This window comes from Chrysochloris asiatica, unplaced genomic scaffold (assembly GCF_000296735.1).
Source record: "Chrysochloris asiatica unplaced genomic scaffold, ChrAsi1.0 scaffold00252, whole genome shotgun sequence".
Lineage (NCBI taxonomy): Eukaryota > Metazoa > Chordata > Mammalia > Afrosoricida > Chrysochloridae > Chrysochloris > Chrysochloris asiatica.
The window spans coordinates 2,051,451-2,071,192 of record NW_006408770.1 but is presented as its reverse complement, the minus strand read 5'-3'; the positions used below and the strand labels follow the sequence as shown (position 1 = coordinate 2,071,192).

The 19,742-nt window shown below is 40.1% G+C and overlaps 1 protein-coding gene across 1 annotated transcript; it reads right to left on the bottom strand.

The window, feature by feature from the left end:
- Positions 1-6,103: 6,103 nt before the first annotated feature.
- PBDC1 (polysaccharide biosynthesis domain containing 1) lies at positions 6,104-11,606 on the bottom strand. The gene is made up of 6 exons (XM_006873745.1): positions 11,553-11,606; positions 11,405-11,470; positions 9,544-9,603; positions 8,291-8,431; positions 6,647-6,758; positions 6,104-6,348 (listed from the first exon to the last, which is right to left on the bottom strand). Exons 1-6 carry the CDS (start codon positions 11,604-11,606, stop codon positions 6,104-6,106), a joined length of 678 nt encoding a protein of 225 aa, XP_006873807.1.
- Between the last annotated feature and the right edge of the window lie 8,136 nt (positions 11,607-19,742).

Below are 19,742 nucleotides of genomic sequence, written 5' to 3'. Positions count from 1 at the left end.
AATGAACGATACATAGATCATGCAATCCAGGACCGGAGGACTCTGGGACCATCAACGGAGAAGAGCGGTGTGCAGGACCCTATCCAGAGAAGCAGCAATGCCGGAGATGATGACATAGAAAGATAGAGTGGCTGGGGACTCTAAACTCAAGAAGGGAGAAGGGCTGTGTGCTGGCGGCCAAGGAATAGGCTTGCAGGGTATGCCCTTTGGTTGTTCGAATGGTTATATATTCCTGAGTGCTTTGGTTTACATCCAAAAAAAAAACAGAGGGAATGGAAGAAAATGTTGTTGAGTGGTAATGTACAGAGGGGATTTTAGTCATTGCAATGAAATGAAATATGATAGGATGATTGTAAAGCTGATGTTCTCCCATGTATACTATCACTCAATGCAAATTTTAAAAAAAACACATAGATTAATGTAACAGAATTGAGAATCCAGAAATTAACCCATCCACATACAGTCAACTGAAGTTTGACAAAGGGCCAAAGTATGCTGAATGGGGAGGAGATAGTCTCTTCAACAGATGGTGCTGGCAAAACTGGAAATCAATATGCGAAACACTGAAACAAGACCTTTATCTCACACCATATTCAAAAACCCAACTCAACATGGATTAAAGACCTAAATGTGAATCCCAGAATTATAAAAGTCATCAATGAAAAAATAGGGACAAATTTAAGGGCTGTAAAACAAGGCACAAATAGACTATCGAACATTGTGAGAATGGCAAAAACAAAATAAGACAAAATAGATGATTGGGACATACTAAAAATTAGAAACTTAGATGCATCAAAAATTTTTATCAAGAGTAAAAAGGGAGCCCACAGAATGGGAAAAAACCTTTTGGCATGACATATCATACAAGGGACTAATTGCTGAAATCTATAGGAAACTAGAACACCTCTACAATAAAAAGACAAATAAACCAATTAAAAAATGGGCAAAGAACATGTCACCAAGGAAGACATTTGACAGCCAACAAACATATGAAGAAATGTCCAAGACCATTAGCCATTAGAGAGTTGCAAATCAAAACAACAATGAGATAACATATCACAGCAGCAATAACAGCAAAGTTCAAAAAAACCAGACAACAGTAAATGCTAGCGAGGATGTAGAGGGACTGGGAACCTTCTACATTGTTACTGGGATTGTAAATTGGTTCAACCAAATTAGTGCTTCCTCAGAAAGTGAGAAATAGAAATATCTTATGATCCAGCAGTTCTTCTACTTGATATATATCCACAAGAAATATGAGCCAGAACATGAGTAGATATATGCACACCAATGTTTATTGCTGCACTATTCACAACAGCAAAAAGACAGAGACAGCCTAAGTGTCCATCAATGGAAGAATGGATAAACAAACTTTGGTATATACACATAATACAATATTATGCTACCTTTAAGAGTAACAATGAAGCTACAAACCATATATAACATGGATGAACCTTGAGGACATCATGCTGAGTGAAATTTGTTGTTGTTGTTAGGTACCATCGACTCATAGCGATCCTATGCACAGCAGAACAAAACAATGTCCGATACTGGGACAACCTCACTACTGTTGCCACACTTGGGTCTATCAATGCTGCCACCTGGCCAATCCATCTCGTTGGGGGTTTTCCTCTTTTTCTCTGACCCTCCATCTTACCAAGCATGATACCCTTCTCTAGCGACTGTTCCCCCCTGACAATATGTCCAAAGTATGAGAGACGAAGTTTGGCCATCTTGGTCTCTAAGGAGCACTCTTTTCTCACTGAGTGAAATTAGTCAGTCACAAAAGGACAAATATTGCAGAAGACCATTATTGTAAAAGGTTAAGAAAAGATACCCATACTAAGGGGAAAAAAAAATTATTTGTTGGTTACCAGGGGCAGGAGGGAGGGGATAGTAGAGCACAGGTTAAGGGATAGTCACATCATAGCTCAGGGGTTGGGGAGGGCAATTTACAAGAAAAGGGAGGGTAATACACAAGGGGGTAGGGGATGGAATAACAAGGTAGACAGGGAAACACTTAAATAGGTTTGCATGGGCTAAATGGGTAAGAGGTAAATAGTAATATAGATTTAAACTTGAAACAATAGGACTATGGGATATAGGGATCAAGGCATAGCCTGAATGGGTAAGAGGGGAAATAATGTTAAGATGCTTGACTGTCTTATGGATATTGGTTTCCCTTGCCTACTGCTATAAAATAGACACTTGAGTGCAATAGAAAGGAATATTGGGAAACATGATTACAGAAAGCTTATAAGCCCATCTTCAGCCTATAACTGATTGGAATACCTAAAAGGGGTTATAGAACGTGCCCAGTAATATAGGCTATTTGCGGAGCCTTTGTATTGTATAGAACCTTGGATGGAATCCTGAGTCAGAGCACAAGACACAGTAGTGGGCTTCTGGAACAGCTTACTAAGCAAGTAAACATGAGTCACTTTGGTCAGGAGACTTGCTTGCAGAATAGGGTGCCTCCAGGAACTTAATTTGGGGAACTAGGTTTTCTGACCCATGGAAATAGAGCTGCATGCCTTCAGGACGAGTATTATACCAGTGATGTGCTCTGTAGACATGTATCAGCTGCCCTAAAAGAATTCTGTAACACTGCCCTGGCAATGTTCTTCTGGGTACAAGCTGGAAGACCTGAGCCCTGTACATTTCTGACCCTGAATTACAACCTGTTAACTTCCCTATTAAACCCATAACTATGAGTACGGTATATAGAGTTCTATGTGGGAACTGCAGTTAATTATTGAACCCAACTGAGTGCTCTGCGGGGGGATGGTTGGTGTCATTTTTTTGCAGAACTAATTGTCTCCATAAGCCACTGCCTCCCTTAACCTTGAAACCAGAAGAAATAGATGGCATCCGCCTACAACTACCAAACATTCTGATCAAAGAACACAATAGACAGATACTGACAGAAGGATGAAAAATGTGAAATAAAACTTCAACTTCTCAAAGCATCTACTTATTGGACCTATTGAAGCTGGAGGAATCCCTTAGACTATTGCCCCGCAGTAGTCTCTATAGTAAAACTATCCCCTGAAGTCAATTTATAACTAAGTATTATTGTTGTTGTTTTTAAGTGATGTCAAGTCAGTTCTGACTTATGGTGTGAGGCTATAGGATAAGCACCTGACCAAAAGGTTGGCAGTTCAAACTAACCAGCTGCTCCTCAGAAACCCTACATAGGGTTGCTATGAGTCAAAACGGACTCACCAGCACTTAAGGACAATAGGGTTTTCAAGGAGTGGCTGGTGGGTCTGAACCACCAACCTTATGGTTAGTAAGCAGTACGGCTTATCCTACAGCACCACACCAGGACTCCTTTAACTACTTAAGCTCAAAAATTAAAGAATGTAACCCTTGAGTACTGTACTATTTTAAAAAATTATATACTTAACAGTGTACAGGAAAAATAGTCTACATGAACTACAGCCTCATCTACCCTGAAACCAGAACTAGATGGTACCCACTGCAAGAATAATTTCTTTTAGAAGAATCAACACGAGGCTGGTCTCTATGAGGTGGAGGTTAAAGACACCCCAAATGTCTGACTTTTCTTAAGTGCTATACTACTCAATACAGGGTCACTATGGGTCGGAACCGACTCGACGGCACTTAACAACAACATACCACTCCATAACCTGATTATCAACCACTAATCCTGGTGTGGCGCTGTGGGTTAATGCACTGGACCGTAAAATCGGTTTGAACCACAAGGTCTGTAGTTCAAGCTCACCAGCTACACCTTGGAAACCTTATACAGGGTTGCTATATGTCGGAACCAACTTGACGGCACTTAACAATAATCCTGTCGTGGTGCTGTGAGTTAGTACACTGGATTGCAAGGTTGGCATTCAAACTCACCAGCCGCTTCTCGGAAACCCTATACAGGGTCACTGTGAGTCGGAGCCTACTTACTCAACAGCATTTAACAACAAAATCCTCTCTTCAGTGTTGTCCCTCAAGTTCCAGGGCTCCACAACTTACTGCAATGTTTCACAGAACCTATGGGTCATCCAGGAAATGGCTCACATGATTTTGGAGACTATCAACTCCCAAATCCGAAGTTCAGACGTCAGTCTAGAGGATTCTCCTCACTCAGACCAACTTGGACTACTAACCTATGGAAGCAAGTCAAATCACCAGCTAAAGAATCAGAGGTCAACTGGGGGTGAGCTTGACTAGTCAAGCAAAGGAGCACAATGCCCACTCACATCAATAAATTGATTCATTTAATACCTAGCAGGATAGTAAAATCGACCAATCCCTTTGTTAGAGTTCCAAGTTTTAACAATCACAATTAATCCTGTTAACAAGCACTTACAACTGAAACATATAATCTTATCAGTATCTTCCTCCACTTTCTCTTACCCACACCCATCAGGAAGGAGTTGTTTGGTTGGAGTTACAAAGACATGGATAGAAGAGACATAATAAATAATTCACTACACTGCACCCAACAACCACTACCAACCATTCTAATCAGGGTCACAATCGATGAACCCTGATAGAATGGAAGAAAGTTCCTAAATAAATTCATAAAAAAAAAAAACAGACCTGCTGGACTGGTTGAAACTAGAGAACTCCCCTGACACTACTGTCCTGGTATACTCTTCTAACCTTAAACCAAAACTAACCACTGAGATCACCTGGTCACTAAATAACAAATTGGCTCAAAATATAACGAATATTACTTGTATGCACTGTGCTCCTTTAAAAAATCACCTATATGACACCAGATGGTCAAAACTACTTTAAAACAAGATGAGACTATAAGGGGACAAGGAAACCTAGAATAATGGAAATGGAACCACCAGAATAGTAATAATGAAAATATTGTGAAGACTGTAACCAATATCACTGAACAACCTGTGTAGAAATCGACTAGGAACCTAAATTGCTACGTAATCCTCCACCGAAAACACGAAATTTAAAAAAAAATATTTATATAAAACCAAATAGATTAACAGTTACTCTAAAATACAGATGAGAAGTTTGGGGCAATGAGACTAAATAGAAAGGGAACTAGAATGGAAATAATGATAACACTGACACAATGTGAAGAATGTAACCAATGTCCTTGAACATCCTGTGTAGAAATTGAAATGGGAACTGGTTTTGCTGTATATACGTTCACCAAAAATACAGTATTTAAAAAAATATGTTCAGTTTTCATTAATGTAAAAATGTACACAACTGTCCATTACACATAAAAGGGCAGTCACTCCACCAGGCTTTATGTTTATTATAATTTCTAGCTTTTAGGTTACAACCTGGATACCTAAAGAGAAGCAGTTATTGAAGTAGGGCCTCTCTTCCTCCACTAATATGAATTACAATCACATTGTGACAAGCTCAAGATACTGTTATCCTATAGAGCACTATCAAATCTTATGTCAGATATACCAAAGGAAGAGAGAGAACTATAGTCACTCAAAGGACAAGAGTCAATTCATATATAAGGATTTCTAATCCCTGTATCATTTACAACTACTTAACAGATAGGTGGGAACTTCAACACAGAAAACAATGAAAAGAATTAAGGAACAGGCAATAAATGTTTTATGTAAAACATAACTGCAGGCATTATATACCTGAAAAAATAGAATCAAATAATTTTAAATACCTTTTCCAAGTCAAGCACGCTATACTCATAAGAACTTAAAGCAATTTATTTACAATATTTCTCACTTGATCAGTGTTGAGTACCAAAAAAATAATACACTAAGAAACAATCTATAGAAATCACAATAACAGAGACCTCACTAGTAGAGTCATACTAACAGAGACCTATGTTGTTTTTTAGTGCCATCATTCTGATTCATCATAGCAACCCTGTATAGAGGTTCCGAGGAGCGGCTGGTGGATCTGAACCGCCAACCTGGTAGTTCAAAACGACCTTGCCTGTCGAGTGCTTATCCTATAGCGTCACATAAGACAGTTCATACAAGAGAATGACCAGAGTCCCTCCTGATTATCAGGCTACAAAGATGTCCTTCTGTATGTTCTTCAATTACACAAGGACATACATTTAACCAAAAGGGTCTGTGCAAACAGTTGAGTTACAGCTCCCAGAGTGCTATTCCCTATTTTACACAGCTGTTACACTGCCTTTGTTGATTTTGTTGTCAGCTTTTTTCTCTTTTTCCCCTTTGTCAGTGTTCTCTTTTTCTCCTCCTTTGTCAGTTCCTCTCTCTCCACCACTTTTGGCTTCTTTTTCTCTTTCTTTGTCAGGTCTTTTCTCTTCTCCTTTGCTCTGCACACTGGTGTAAACTGCTTTGTTATAGCCTTCCCGGTTCCGAGCAATTTCAATAGCAAAAAATTGTATTCTGGGAGCTGGAAGGCAAATAGAACTGATTATCATCCTAAACCCAGTTACTTCCCTAAGCTTACTGGAAATCTGATTAAAAGTTAACATGTAAAACATTCAAGTATAACCACAAGCTTCAGAAATCTGGAATTCTAACTATACTAAATGAGAGTGAAAATATTTAACTTTTTCAGTTATTTAAGAAACAACATATTTAAAAATATACCAAATAAGATGATCCCCACATTATCTACATCACCGATTCATCTATAAAACCAAATCCTTCCTCTTTATACAGAAACATTCTAAAGGTAAGAAACTCACCAAAGATGGTATTTTCCTCAGTGTAGCCCTGAGAGCAATCTAGTCGCAGCAAAGTGCCATAGTTGAAATCTTCTATAATCCCATCAAACTTCAAGCAGAATGGTCTCCACTTCTATCAATGCAAAAACGAGGCCTTAGTTGACAAATGCAAGAAGCTAATATAGTTAGACCTGTAAAAAAAGATTCCCATTTCTCCAGAAAGAAAAATAACCAGTTGAAGAGACTAGGATTGAAGTTAATAGCTAGTTTTACTGAGAATGAAACTAGCATCGAGTTTTTGTGCTACTTATTGTGTCTTCAGACTGGTATTTCACACCACAAAAAAATTTCTTCACCTGACAAGATAACTAAATCCTTCATTACAGAATTAAAATTTGATTTCTTATAGATTCTGTTTTGTTTTTTAAGTTATTGGCCAGCACAGCCTAAAATGGCTGTTCATACCCACTGAAACACAAATGAGAAAAAGGAAGCAACAATTTGGCCCAAAGTCACAAAGCTATTAGATTTTTAAGAAAAAGTTCAGCACACCAATTCATTGCAACTCTGTTCACAACAGCCAAAAGGTAGACACAACCCAAATGTCCATCAACAAATGAATAAACAAACAAAATGTGGTATATACATACAATGGAAATACACTATTACTCAGCCATACAGAAAAATAAGGTCCTGCTACATGCTACAACATGGATGAAGCTTGAAAACATTATGCTGTGTGAAATAAAGCAGTCACAAAAAGACAAATACGGCAAGATCCCACTTTTATGAAATAGGTAAATGTATAGAGACCAAAGTTTAGTAGTGGTTACCAAAGGTGGGAAGGAGGGGAAAAAGGGGACTTTTTGCTTGGAAGGCACTGAGTTTCTGTTAATGCTGGTGGGATAGCTTGTAAACAGATACTAGTGATGGCTGCACAATATGATGAATATAACTAACCAATGTTGGTTCAACATAGAAAAAAAAAGGTGAATTGGCAAATGTTTTGGTATATTTTAACACAATACAGAAGGATGGGAACCATTAAATAATGACTATTTTCCAAAGATCAGTAACAGCCTGTTGATGTTAGGTGTCATAGAGTCAGCTCAAACTCATAGTGACCCTATATATAACAGAACAAAACATTGCCTGTGCTGCACTATCCTCACAACAGCAGGTATGTTTGAACCCATTGTTGCAGCCACTATGTCTGATACAATTTAGGTTTTTCACAAGCCAAAGATCCATATTCAAGTAAATTTGTTACTAACTGACATAGTTTCAGTGTCCAGTGGAAGTACAAGCTAATCAAGTAAGCAATGTTTTTCAACTGTCTATGGTAACATGAACTTAAATCCAGAGAATTAAAACACCTCCCTGTCACTCCCCTATCTAGCCCTCTGGCTAATCTACTCTTATAAACAGATTTCTCCTCAAATGAAAGAGTTTAGTAGAAATGAAATGGCTCAAACAAGGAGGAGAAAAAAACATTCAATGAACATAAAAAATCCATAAACATTCCTTTTATAATTTATTAGCTGATTAGAATAGAACTCTGGTTCTCTACAGACTTTCCTTAAAACAAACAACAACAAACTTTTAAATGTATAAAATGTACTCACAATTAGCAATTGTTAATCAGAGGTTAGGTAATATTCTTACCTCTTTAGCTAATTCTGATTTGAGCTCTTCTGGGTCCAATACATCGATTCTGAGTTTCTCAAAAATTTCCCGGAACTCAAAGTATATTTGATCATCCACTTTGGTAAGTTTCAGGAACTGTGGGTCAACTGATGAAATCAGCTACCAGACAATAAGACAATATACGGTTACTAGTCTGGTAGCCTAGTGGTAACGAATCAGGCTGCTAACCTCAGGGTCAGCAGTTCAAAACTACCAGCTGTTCTGCGAGTGAAAGATGAGGCTTTCTGCTTCCGTAACAATTTACAGCCTCAGAAACCCTATACTCAGTGAGTATGAGAGGTCGCTATGAGTTGGAACCGACTCCACGGCACATAACAACAAGAAGTCTATAATTTGGAGTGACGCTATAGGATAAGTACTCTACTACAAGGTCAGCATTCAAACTCACCAGCCACTCCTCAGAAACCCTATATAGGGGCGCTATGGGTAGGAACCAACTCGACGGCACTTAACAACAGTCTGTAATTTACGACTCCTGGTGTAGCTCTGTAGAATAAGCAGTGGACTGTGGACCACAGGATCAGTGGTTCAAACCCACCAGCTGTTCCTCGGAAACCCTGTACAGAGTCATTATGAGTCAAAATAGACTCAACGGATCTTAACAAGAAGTCTGTAATTTGCTACACTTCTATCCCCTACCCCCTGAAAACCCTTACATTTCTCAGGGCAGATGATTTCAGTAGCATATGCAAACAGCCTAGATTCTGACAAAGTTTTAAACAGTCATAAAACAGTCCCTTCCACCAATTCAAACCAAATTTGGCACTAGTATAGGCTGTTGCCCTCTGTGGATTGTTCACTCATTCAACAAACATTTATTAAGTGCCTGCTGTGGACCACACACCTCTTTGCCATTTAGTAACATAAAAGAAAACCAGGCAATGAAGCAGAAATTCTCATTACTAAAGCAAATTCGTTTCACTCTCTCCTATGGGTAAGCTCTTACAGTAATAAAACTCATTTCCAAAACCCAGCTGTCTTAACTTACTGAGAATCATGATTAGCAGAGTATCACACACTATGTTATTGTTGAGTGCCATTGAGTCAGTTCTGACTCATAGCGACCCTGTACAGGGTTTCTAAGGAGCAGCTGGTGAGTTTGAACTGCCAACCTTGTGGTTCTCAGCCCAGTACTGATCCTACAACAAGAGTCCCACCACACTCTAATTATGTTTTATTCTGCTTAATAATGAAGAAGACAGACAAATCACCTTATAGTAGACTTCAGCATGTTGCATTGCTCTCATGGCCCAAGCCATCTCAATATCAGGCTGCAACAGAGTAAAGAACACAAGGTCAGAACTCTCCCAATCCTGCTATTTGGACAACAAATTAAGAAAGTCTATGAATGCCTAGTTAATGTTCAAGAGGCCCATCAAACTTGACATTATTTTCAAAAGATAGAAACTAGATGATTCGGTTTAAGAAATATAATTCCTTTGACAATCAAAAGAAGCTACCCATACAGTCTAATAAACACAATGGATCAGTGGCTATCTTTTCCCAGCAATGAAAATAAGCGAGAATACATAAAGCAGTGAATAAATTGCCTTCTCAGGACTGAGTTATTAAAATCAATGGAAGTAAACCTATTTTTCACTTTTTAAAAGGATTGTTGTTAAGTGCCAGCGAGTTGGTTCCGACCCATAGGGACCCTGTATAGGGTTTCCTAGGAGCAGCTGGTGAGTGTGAACCACTGACCTTGCAGTTCAAACCAACTTTGCAGTCCAGTGCATTAACCCAGAGCCCCATACCAGGACTCCTTAAGGGAAGAGAGATGTTGACGTTTGTGGTAGTGGTGATGGTGGTTGTGTAATGTGGAGTCGGTTCTGACTCACAGCGACCCTGTATAGGGTTTCTGAGGCTGTAAATCTTTACATGAGCAGAAAGCTTCATCTTTCTCCCACGGAATGGCTGGTAGTTTCGAACTACTGACCTTTAGATTAACAGCCCAATTCGTAACCACTATGCTACCAGAGCTCTTTTTAAAGTGTTTTTAACCCTTTTAGACTCGATGGCACTTAACAACAGGGTAGCATGTCACAATCAGAGACCTTAAGTGATACAACTAATTAAGCACTGGACAACTAACCAAAATGCTGGTGGTTCACATTCACCCAGAGGCACCCGGAAAGTAAAGCCCAGCAATTTGTTTTCAAAAGGTCAAAGCTTTGAAACCCCTATGGAACAGTGTTATTCACCACACATGGGATTGCCATGAGTCAGAACTAACTAGACAGTAACTAACAGCAACACCATGTCATTAACATCAGTTGTGTTTCCATCCTACAACATCTAGCAATGAATCAATACCATGAAATATGCCGGATTATAAATAAACCATCCCCAGCACCCAGCATCCGTTCTGCTATAATATCCCATTCCAATTAGACTGATTTCACTAACTTCACAAAAAGCTATTTTCATTTCTAATTCCAAGCCTTCCAACACATCCTTTTCCTGCCTGCAATACCCTCCCGTCAGTCAAGCTGTGTTCTCTGCCCACCTATATTTTGTTAATCAGTTCAAACTCCTACATGCAATTTTCCCCTGCTGCCTCAGTACCTAAGTCTCTTCTTCAGTTATACTTTTGGATTATATGACCTGATCCACTCATCTAGCAAATATCACATTCCTATTTGGATGTTATTACTATGCTCATGTGTTGTGTCTTTATTTCTCAAAATAGAACACATGCTTTTTCCCTAAGGCTCTGAACCAACACACCATTAAGTTAGTGCAACTTTGCTGAACATTGAAATCACCCAGAGATCTCTAGAAAAATTACTGATTCCCTAGCACCTATTTCCAGACCTTCTGATTTAACTGGTATGGAATGCAACCTCAATATCGGGATTTTTAAAAGCTCCCCAAGTGAAGCTACAGTGTAGCAAAGTTTGGGAACCACTTCCATTGCAAACTAAGTTTGCGAAGCAAAAAGAAAAGAAATTGAAAGAAGGCGCATTTGGGAGCAGACATGAAGACGGTTTGCCGAAATTGTAGAGGAAGAGGGTTCTAATTTAGTGGCAAGCCTTGCAAAAACAGTGGGAGTCGTGTTTAAGTCATACTTACATCGTTGCAGTAAGACTCTGCCGGAAGAGAAAGAGCATGTGCCACAGACACCAGCTCCCTGGAAACCTGGCAGGGGAGAAAAAGAAAGTGTTCAAGGTTCCACTTGGCTCGACTTCCCAACTCATCCAGTCCCAGAGCAGCGTCTCACCGGCTCATCAGTTTCAGTCGCAGTCGCAGTTGCAGTCGCAGTCGCAGCCTCCATCTTGAAGCCCAGAAAACGTGGCTTTTCACTTCCCCGGAAGCGATTTTTTTGTTTGCTCCTCCCACCGTAGGAGTCCAGGAATGGCGTTACAGGGTAAGCATTGGAATGCTAACCGCAAGGTTGGTGATTCAAACCCTACAGAAGATCCTTGGAAACCCAGTACAGGGTCGCTATGAGTCGGAAAAACAACTCCGTATTAGTAGTAAAAGGCTTGATAACCTCCGCGAGAACTTCTATATGCCTGGAGGCAAAAGTCACTTGCCTGCCTCACCCGACCTGCGCAACCACGGAAGTGATGCTTTATTTTGCAATCTGATTGGCGCTAAATTGTAAGGCTTTCACGTCCCTGCGGCGCTCTGTGGCAGGCAGATTTGAATTCCTGTGCTCCGTGCGTGCGTGCTCTCTCTCTCACACACACACACTCCCTCCACCCCCACCCCCCGTTATGGGTTAATGCGCCACACTGCAAAGACGTTTGAACTACAAGGACGGCAGTTCAAGCTCACCAGCTGCTCCTCGGAAATCCTATACAGGGTCGCTATGGTAGCGTAGTGGTTACGAATCAGGCTGCTAATCTCAAGGTCAGCAGTTCGAAACTACCAGCTCTTCTGGGGGAGAAAGATAAGGCTTTCTGCTCCCGTAAAGATTTACAGCCTTGGAAACCCTGGACAGGGTTCTCGCTATGAGTCGGAACTGACTCGACGGCACATAACAACAACAATGGGTCGGAACTGACTCGATGGCACTTAACAACAATAAAAGAATTAGATGTAGTGAGGAAAGATGCAAAGTGGTGATCACAGCTTAGCACCATATACTGTGGGATCTTGAAGAAGGGATACCTAAACTGAGTCATGAAGAACACTTAGCCAGGTGGCCAAAGCAGATAGGAAAGGACACTCCAGGCATAGAAAACAACACATGCATATGCACTGAATTAAACATCATGACACTTGTTTTTATTGTTAAGTGCCGTCGAGTCAGTTCCGACCCAGAGCGACCCTGTATAGGGTTTCCGAGGAGAAGCCGGTGAGCTTGTACCACCAACCTTGCAGTTCAATTAGGAATTGCAAAAGCAGTATAGCTGAAGGAAGTGCAGTTATTTATGATTCTTTGGAGGAGCATAGAGGCTTTGTAGGCTGAACATTGAGGAGTTGAAACTAAAAATAATAGTAAGCTACTGAAGGCCTTTGGAGTACTGGGGTGGCGCTGTGGGTTAATGCCCCAGACTGCAAAGCCGTTTGAACTGCAAGGTTGGCGGTTCAAGCTTACTAGCAGCTCCTCAGAAACCATATACAGGGTCGCTATGGGTTGGAACTGACTCGACGGTACTTAACAACAACAACAACAACTGAAGGCCTTTAAACAGGTCAGTCTCATGAGTCGGCTTATGTTTTAGGAAGATCACTCTTAATATATTGTGGGATATTAAGGAAGGCAAAAATACCAGATAAACAGGAGTGGGTGATGAAAACCTAAACCGAGGCAGTAGCAGTTGAGATTAATTTTGAGAATTACTAAAGGAAATAGAAACAGTAGAATGTTGACTATGTGTAGCATAAAGTAAAATTGAGATTACAATATGACATCCAGATTTCAGAATAAAGTTTGAGGGGTAAGAATCATGAGCTAGGAAACACAGAAGGAATATCAGGTTGGGGAGTGATGATGAGTTTTAGCTGAGTTTGAATAGCTTGTGGAACATCCAAGTGGAGGAAAATCTCATGGGAGATAAAATTTGATTAGAACTTTTTCAACGAAAGAACATTGAGCAGCAGGCCAAGGACAGGATCATTTATAAAGAAGAAAAGCTAAGAACCGAAAGAGTGTCACAGAAGCCATAGACTAAAAGAACATCCAGGAAAGAGTGGTGAACAATATCAAATACCATGAGTTGAGTATACAAAGCCCAGAAATACTGAGGGGTAACTGAAAACCCTAGGAAAAGTAGTTTTAGAAGATTTGGAGGGGTTGGGAGCAGAAATCAGATGACAGTGGTTTGAGAAGGGAGTGGAGATAAAGAAGAGATGAGAGTGACCATAGAATGTTTTTCCAAAGGGCTGCAACTAGAAAGAGACATGGGGTCTAGGGACTTTTAAATTATTATTTTGGGTTTGTTGTTGTTAAGTGCTGTCAAGCTGGTTCCAACTCATAGCGACCCTGTATAAGGTTTCCAAGGTGTGGCTGGTGAGTTTGAATAGCTCACCTTGTAATTCAAACCAATCTTGTGGTCCAGTGTTTATCCTACAGCGCCATACTTAAGTGTACTGAAGGAATTGGCCTAACACAAAGTACTATCCTAGAAAGGTATCTAGCTGTTCATCCAGAGAAACTTAATGAAGTTTCTGCAAAAGCAGGAAATTAAGAGAGTCCTTTTTAAACATTTACTGTTTTCTCTATGAAGTTGAAGAAGACACCTGAGAGCAAGAAAGAATGTGTCTTGTCTTGAGAAGAATGTTAGAAATCAGGGGAGTAGGAAAAACAATCTAACAAGGAAATGGAGGAAAGTTTTCAGGAAGCAGCTAAAGCTGGAGGCCATTCTTTAAGGATAACTCTAAGGCATGAATGTAAGATGGGTGATCCATATGGATATTGAATGTTGGTGAACTAGAGGCTTGACCAGGAGGTAAATAGAGAGTAATAACATGCAGAGGCAGACAATGGCACTCAAGCTAAAGGACGAATTGGTGCATAACAAATGAATAGAATCCTAAAGAATACAACTTGCCTTTAGTTTGAGGAAGCACTTAGATAATTTGTTTTATCTAATGTTTTGGCAAATTCACTGCCTTTACATTTTAAAAACCTATTAAAACCAACAGAATTTCATGGTTTGTTAAGGTTAGTGGTATTTCAATTTTTTAAATCTGGTTATTGCCAACTACTCACAGCTTTGTTGTTGTTGTTAAGTGCCACTGAGTTGGTTCAGACTCATAGTGAACCTGTATAGGGTTTCCAAGGAGTGGCTGGTGGGTTTGAAATGCCAACATTGGGGTTAGCAGTCCAATGCTCATCCAACAGGACCACACCAGTACTCCTTACAGCTTTGTTGTTGTTTGTTGTTAACTGCTGTGGGGTCGGATCTGACTCATAGTAGCCTTGTCTAGGATCTCCAAGGAGCAGCTGGTGCATTTGAACTGCTTACCATTTGGTTTGTAGTCCAGTGCTGATCCTACAGTGCCACTCCAGAAGTCCATTTACAGCTTTAGGTTTTTGCAAACAAAAACACCAAGTTGTCATCTAAGGGAGCCAGCAATCCAGTTTCTGCAGAAGAAAGCACACCAATCTAAGTATGATTAAGGAGTTTTAATAAAATCCATGATAATGCACCAGACTGCAAGGTCAGGTTGAACTGCAAAGTTGGCAGTTCAAACTCACCAGCTGCTCCTTGGAAACCATACACAGAGTCACTACGAGTCAGAACAGCACCTAACAACAATATGATTTACAATGGGAGCCCTAAGTCCATTTTGAAACTTGACATACATTCAGCCCCCATTGAGTTCTTTCTAGCCACTAACCAGAACTCCTGGTGTGGTGCTGTAGGGTAAGCACTGGACTAACCATAAATCAGCAGTTCAAACCCACCACCTGCTCCTTGGAAACCCTATATAGGGTTGCTATGAATCAAAATGACTCCATGACATCATGGCACTTAACAATGAAAACAACAACCAAAAATAAAAGACTTGCCCTCAGGCAGAGGCTCATTTGAAAGTGGATTACTAGCACTTCCTTAGCCAGCCTAAAGAGGGACAGTCTCCCTCTCAGGGATCTGTCTGGGCAGGATCTTAATGGAAATTGGGGTACCAGGGTCATATGGTCATGAGCCATACCCTGACCAAAGTGACTAGATGAACCCAGACCCAATCCTGTGAACTTCTAAAATCTGCAGTAGTTTAAGTGTCCCAATCATGGTCTCTTTTCTGCCTGTGACTGTGTTGAACAGATATGCCACCAATCATGATGTTGTGATGAATTTCTTTTGTTTTCCTTCTTCTATAAATAGCCACATGACCATGAATCCTTTAGACACCATTATGGCCTCATGCTGATGGTCTCTCTAATCTGGATGATTTGCCATTGTCTTATCTTTGTCCTAAGACTTAATGAAGGGGTCTCCATTTGAAAACATATTTGATCCTAAAAAGACTGGAAAAGCCAAGTGCTTCTGTATCCCAAAACAGCAGGAGATATAACTGCAAAGCTTTTATTTGCCAGTCAATGAAACCAGTCCAACCAGCAGGTATCAGAATAAGTGTTATTTAAAATGGACTCAAAGTATCTAAATGAGAGAGAGAGAGAGATGGGCCAAGAACAAAAGACAAAACATAAAATCAGATAGTTGGCAGACATTTAGATACATAGCTAAGAAAGACCTTTTGGTGTGAGGTAAGGAAACTGGACATGGAATTCCACTGGGATGATTCTCTCTGTTTTCTGGGAGATCCTCAGTGAGATCCTTCAGATTCCTTCTCAAATATGTAATGTGGTCACACCATGGGAGCCAGAGCCATCACCAGTCCTGATTAACGAGGCCCTTAGGTATCTGGTGTGGCGCTGTGGGTTAATGAGCTGAACTGCAAAGTCGGTTTGAACTGCAAGGTCGGCAGTTCAAGCTCATCAGCTGCTCCTCAGAAACCTCATACAGGGTCACTATGGGTGGGAACTGACTCAATGGCACTTAAATAACAACAAGGTATCTATAATGCCAGGAACACCAAGGATATGGGTAACATTAAACCTGTAATTGCTATGAGATAGGGTGTTATGGGATACAGAAGAGTAGTGAATTGTTGAATGCGAATTTATCAGTGGCAAGTGCAGGTGGTGGAACAAGGTAGATACTCCCTAAGTACATGTAACACTTTATCTAGGTGGCTTTCAGACTATATGGAGAAGGTAAATTTAAAAGACCTTAAAATTAGTCATTAAAAGCTGGAAGGAAAATCAGGGCTATGGTCAGATATCATGTAGGTTAGTCTACTATGAAAATATAAAATCTGAATAATAAAAGTGTTTGTTTTGACAAGTGTGATTCATGATACAAATGATGACTCATGTCATATGAGGCCACTTCATATGAAGATAGTATGTTAAAGATGACATCTTGAGTGATCATGTTAACATGGTATGTTTTAAGATCAGAAAGCAGCACAACAGTGACCTCAGGGTGCCCCTCCAGATTGGGATTTGTCACAGGAACTATGTAACATAGCCTAGAAATGCATTTTAACATTTGAATTACAAGCAGAAATGGACAAATTCTTTAAAATAGTGAGATAATTTAACATGTCTCTCAGCAATTGACAGATCAGTCAACTATTTACTGTATTGCATGCTTAGTATGTTCTGATGTTATGGGTTCAAGTCCCAAAGAAGGATGATGACCACTATAATGTCCAATTTGGAGAAATTTTATTGGCACAACAGACAGCTATAGCCTGACGGCAGGGAGACAACAGCATCTCCTCAGTCTGCCATGCCATGGGGAGCTGACTGCTAGCTTATATATGCTACCTTCCTGGCTCAAGATCTAGGGGCTTATCTAAAGGAATGTGCTGAAGCCGGGGAGTACAAAAGCAGAAATAGCAGGTTAGTGCTAAAAGGGAGACTAGACAACGACAACAACAAGGCCAGGGCAATACAGTTGCAAATCAGTTTACATAGGTAGAGAAACAAAACTACATATCAGTTTACATAGGCAGAATTTTAAAAACCTGCAAATTAGTCACATTAGTGCCAGTCCTCAGTCCCTGAGGTATATGTGCCAGTGCCTCAGTCCCTGAGGTATATGGTTAAGTTGATTACCTTAAGGAATGCCCGGGGACCATAAAGCAGATAAAATAAATAACATTTGCAGAGCTTGTGTTTGTTTTATCTCTTCTAAGGCCATGGGAACTAGGCCTGTGATGCTTTCTTCCACCCTAGATGCCTCACTTGTGTCTATTTTATCTCCTCTGAGGTCTTGGGAGCTATGCTGAGATTTAGAAATTCTGAATTTTCAAATAACTCTATGGTTTCATTGTGTATTTGCAAACCATGCACCTCTCTCACACAAGTGTGCACCCTCATTATTTGTGTGTGTTGTGCATTATGCCTAAAAATATATTATAGAAATTTAGACATTATGAACAAAATGATAACCAAACTTATGAATTGGTTGAAGGTTTACAGAGCAGATCAGTTTTCCATTCAACAATTCAGAAACGTTTTGTTTCATCTCATTGACTGCAGTCTTCCTCACTGTGTTTCCTGCTTGCATTCCTCCTTCTCTCCTAAACCATTCTGAAATGTATTCTAGGGTAAATTAGCCATTTTTTCCCCCTCAAATTGTTGATTATTCTAAGGTAATGCACTTCACTGGTGTTTTTGTTCCCCTTATTGACTGATAATGGAACCACTGGGTTGAGTTCATTTCCATTCCTGAAGGATGACTAAGGGACATAGTCTTGGTGTTCTACCAGTCTCTTTCTGGTAAGTAAATCTGGTCATTTGGGGTTTTGTTCCACATTTTTCTTCCACTCTATCCAGGGCCTTCTAATGCAATCCCTTTCAGGTAGCGGTAACGGTGCACCGTCTACTTCTTCTTGTCTCACAGTCATGGAAACTGATGTTTGCAAGGCACATTAGTCCATTGGCCTCACTTTTCTTTCTTCTGGACACAGAGAGAAAAATAGTTGCACCTTAGATGGCCACTCATGAAATTTTAAGAGATCAGTCGCTATTCACTAAAGTAGGATGTAGAAAATTGTGTTTGTGGACTATGTTATGCCAATTGACCTTGGTGTCCCCTGAGACTATAGTCCTGAGCCCCCAGGCCCAGCAACTCACTCCCTCAAAGTTTTTGATTATGTCTAAGAAGTTTTCATAATTTTCCCACTGTAAGCTCCATCACATTCATGGATATATTTTCAGCAAAGGTAAAATACCCATGTACAAATATCCTCTGTCAAACCTATATATATTTGTGGGTATAGTCCACTCTCCCTTCAACACCCATTTAGCCTATGTGTCTACCCAGGCATCACTATTATTGCAGGATTGTGTATATACCAGTATCTGCCTTTAACTCTTGCATTCGTCCTAGTATCTTCTCCTTCCTCTATCATTTTTTGCAGACATCCCTCTTATTGTATATTGCTGTCTGCTTCACCCAAGTTGACATGTCTCCATACTATTTGTTGTTGTTAAGTGTCGTCGAGTCGATTCTGACCCATAGTGACCCAGTATAGGGTTTCCAAAGAGCAGCTGGTGAGCTTGAACCTATAGCCAGTGATTTATCTTCCCTTCCAATCCCACCACTGGTAACCATCAAAGAGCATATCTTTTAGTGTTAAAATCTTTTCTTGACTTTTTACACTAGTGTTCTCATACAATATGTATCCTTGTGATTGATTAATTTTACTTATCATAATGTCCTATAGGATCATCCATGTTATGAGGTGTTTTGCAGATTCATCATTATTCTTTAACATTGCATAGCATTCCATTGTGTGTATGTAGCATGGTTTATCTATTCTTCCATTAATAGACACTTAGGCTGTTTCCATCCCTTTGTTGTTGTAAATGGTGCTATGATGACATGAGTGTGCAGTATCTATTCATGTCACAACTCCTATATTTCTAGGATATATACCAAGTAAAGGAATTACTTAGTCATGTAGTATTTCTATTTCCAACTTTTTTTTTTTTTTTTTTAAGCTTTTATTGTGAATTGAGTGGTGGTTTACATGGGAGAACATCAGTTTTACAGTCATCCTATCGTATTTCGCCTCACTGCAATGATTACAATCCCCTCCATGCGTCATCATTCAACAGTATTTGCTTCTATTCCCTCTGGGTTTTGGGGGTTTTTTTTGGAGGAGGGAGGGGGGATATACACCAAATACACCAAAACACTCAGGAATATATAATCATTCAAACAATCAAAGGGCACACCCTATAAACCTGCCCCCCCGGCCGCCAGCACACAGCCCTTCTCCCTCCATGAGTCTAGAGTCCCCAGCCACTCCATCTGTCCCTGTCATCATCTCTGCCTCCATCTCTGGCATTGCCTCTTCTCTGAATAGGGTCCCACTCTCTACTCCTGCTCTTCTCCCTTGATGGTTCCAGTGTCCTCCACTCCTGGACTGC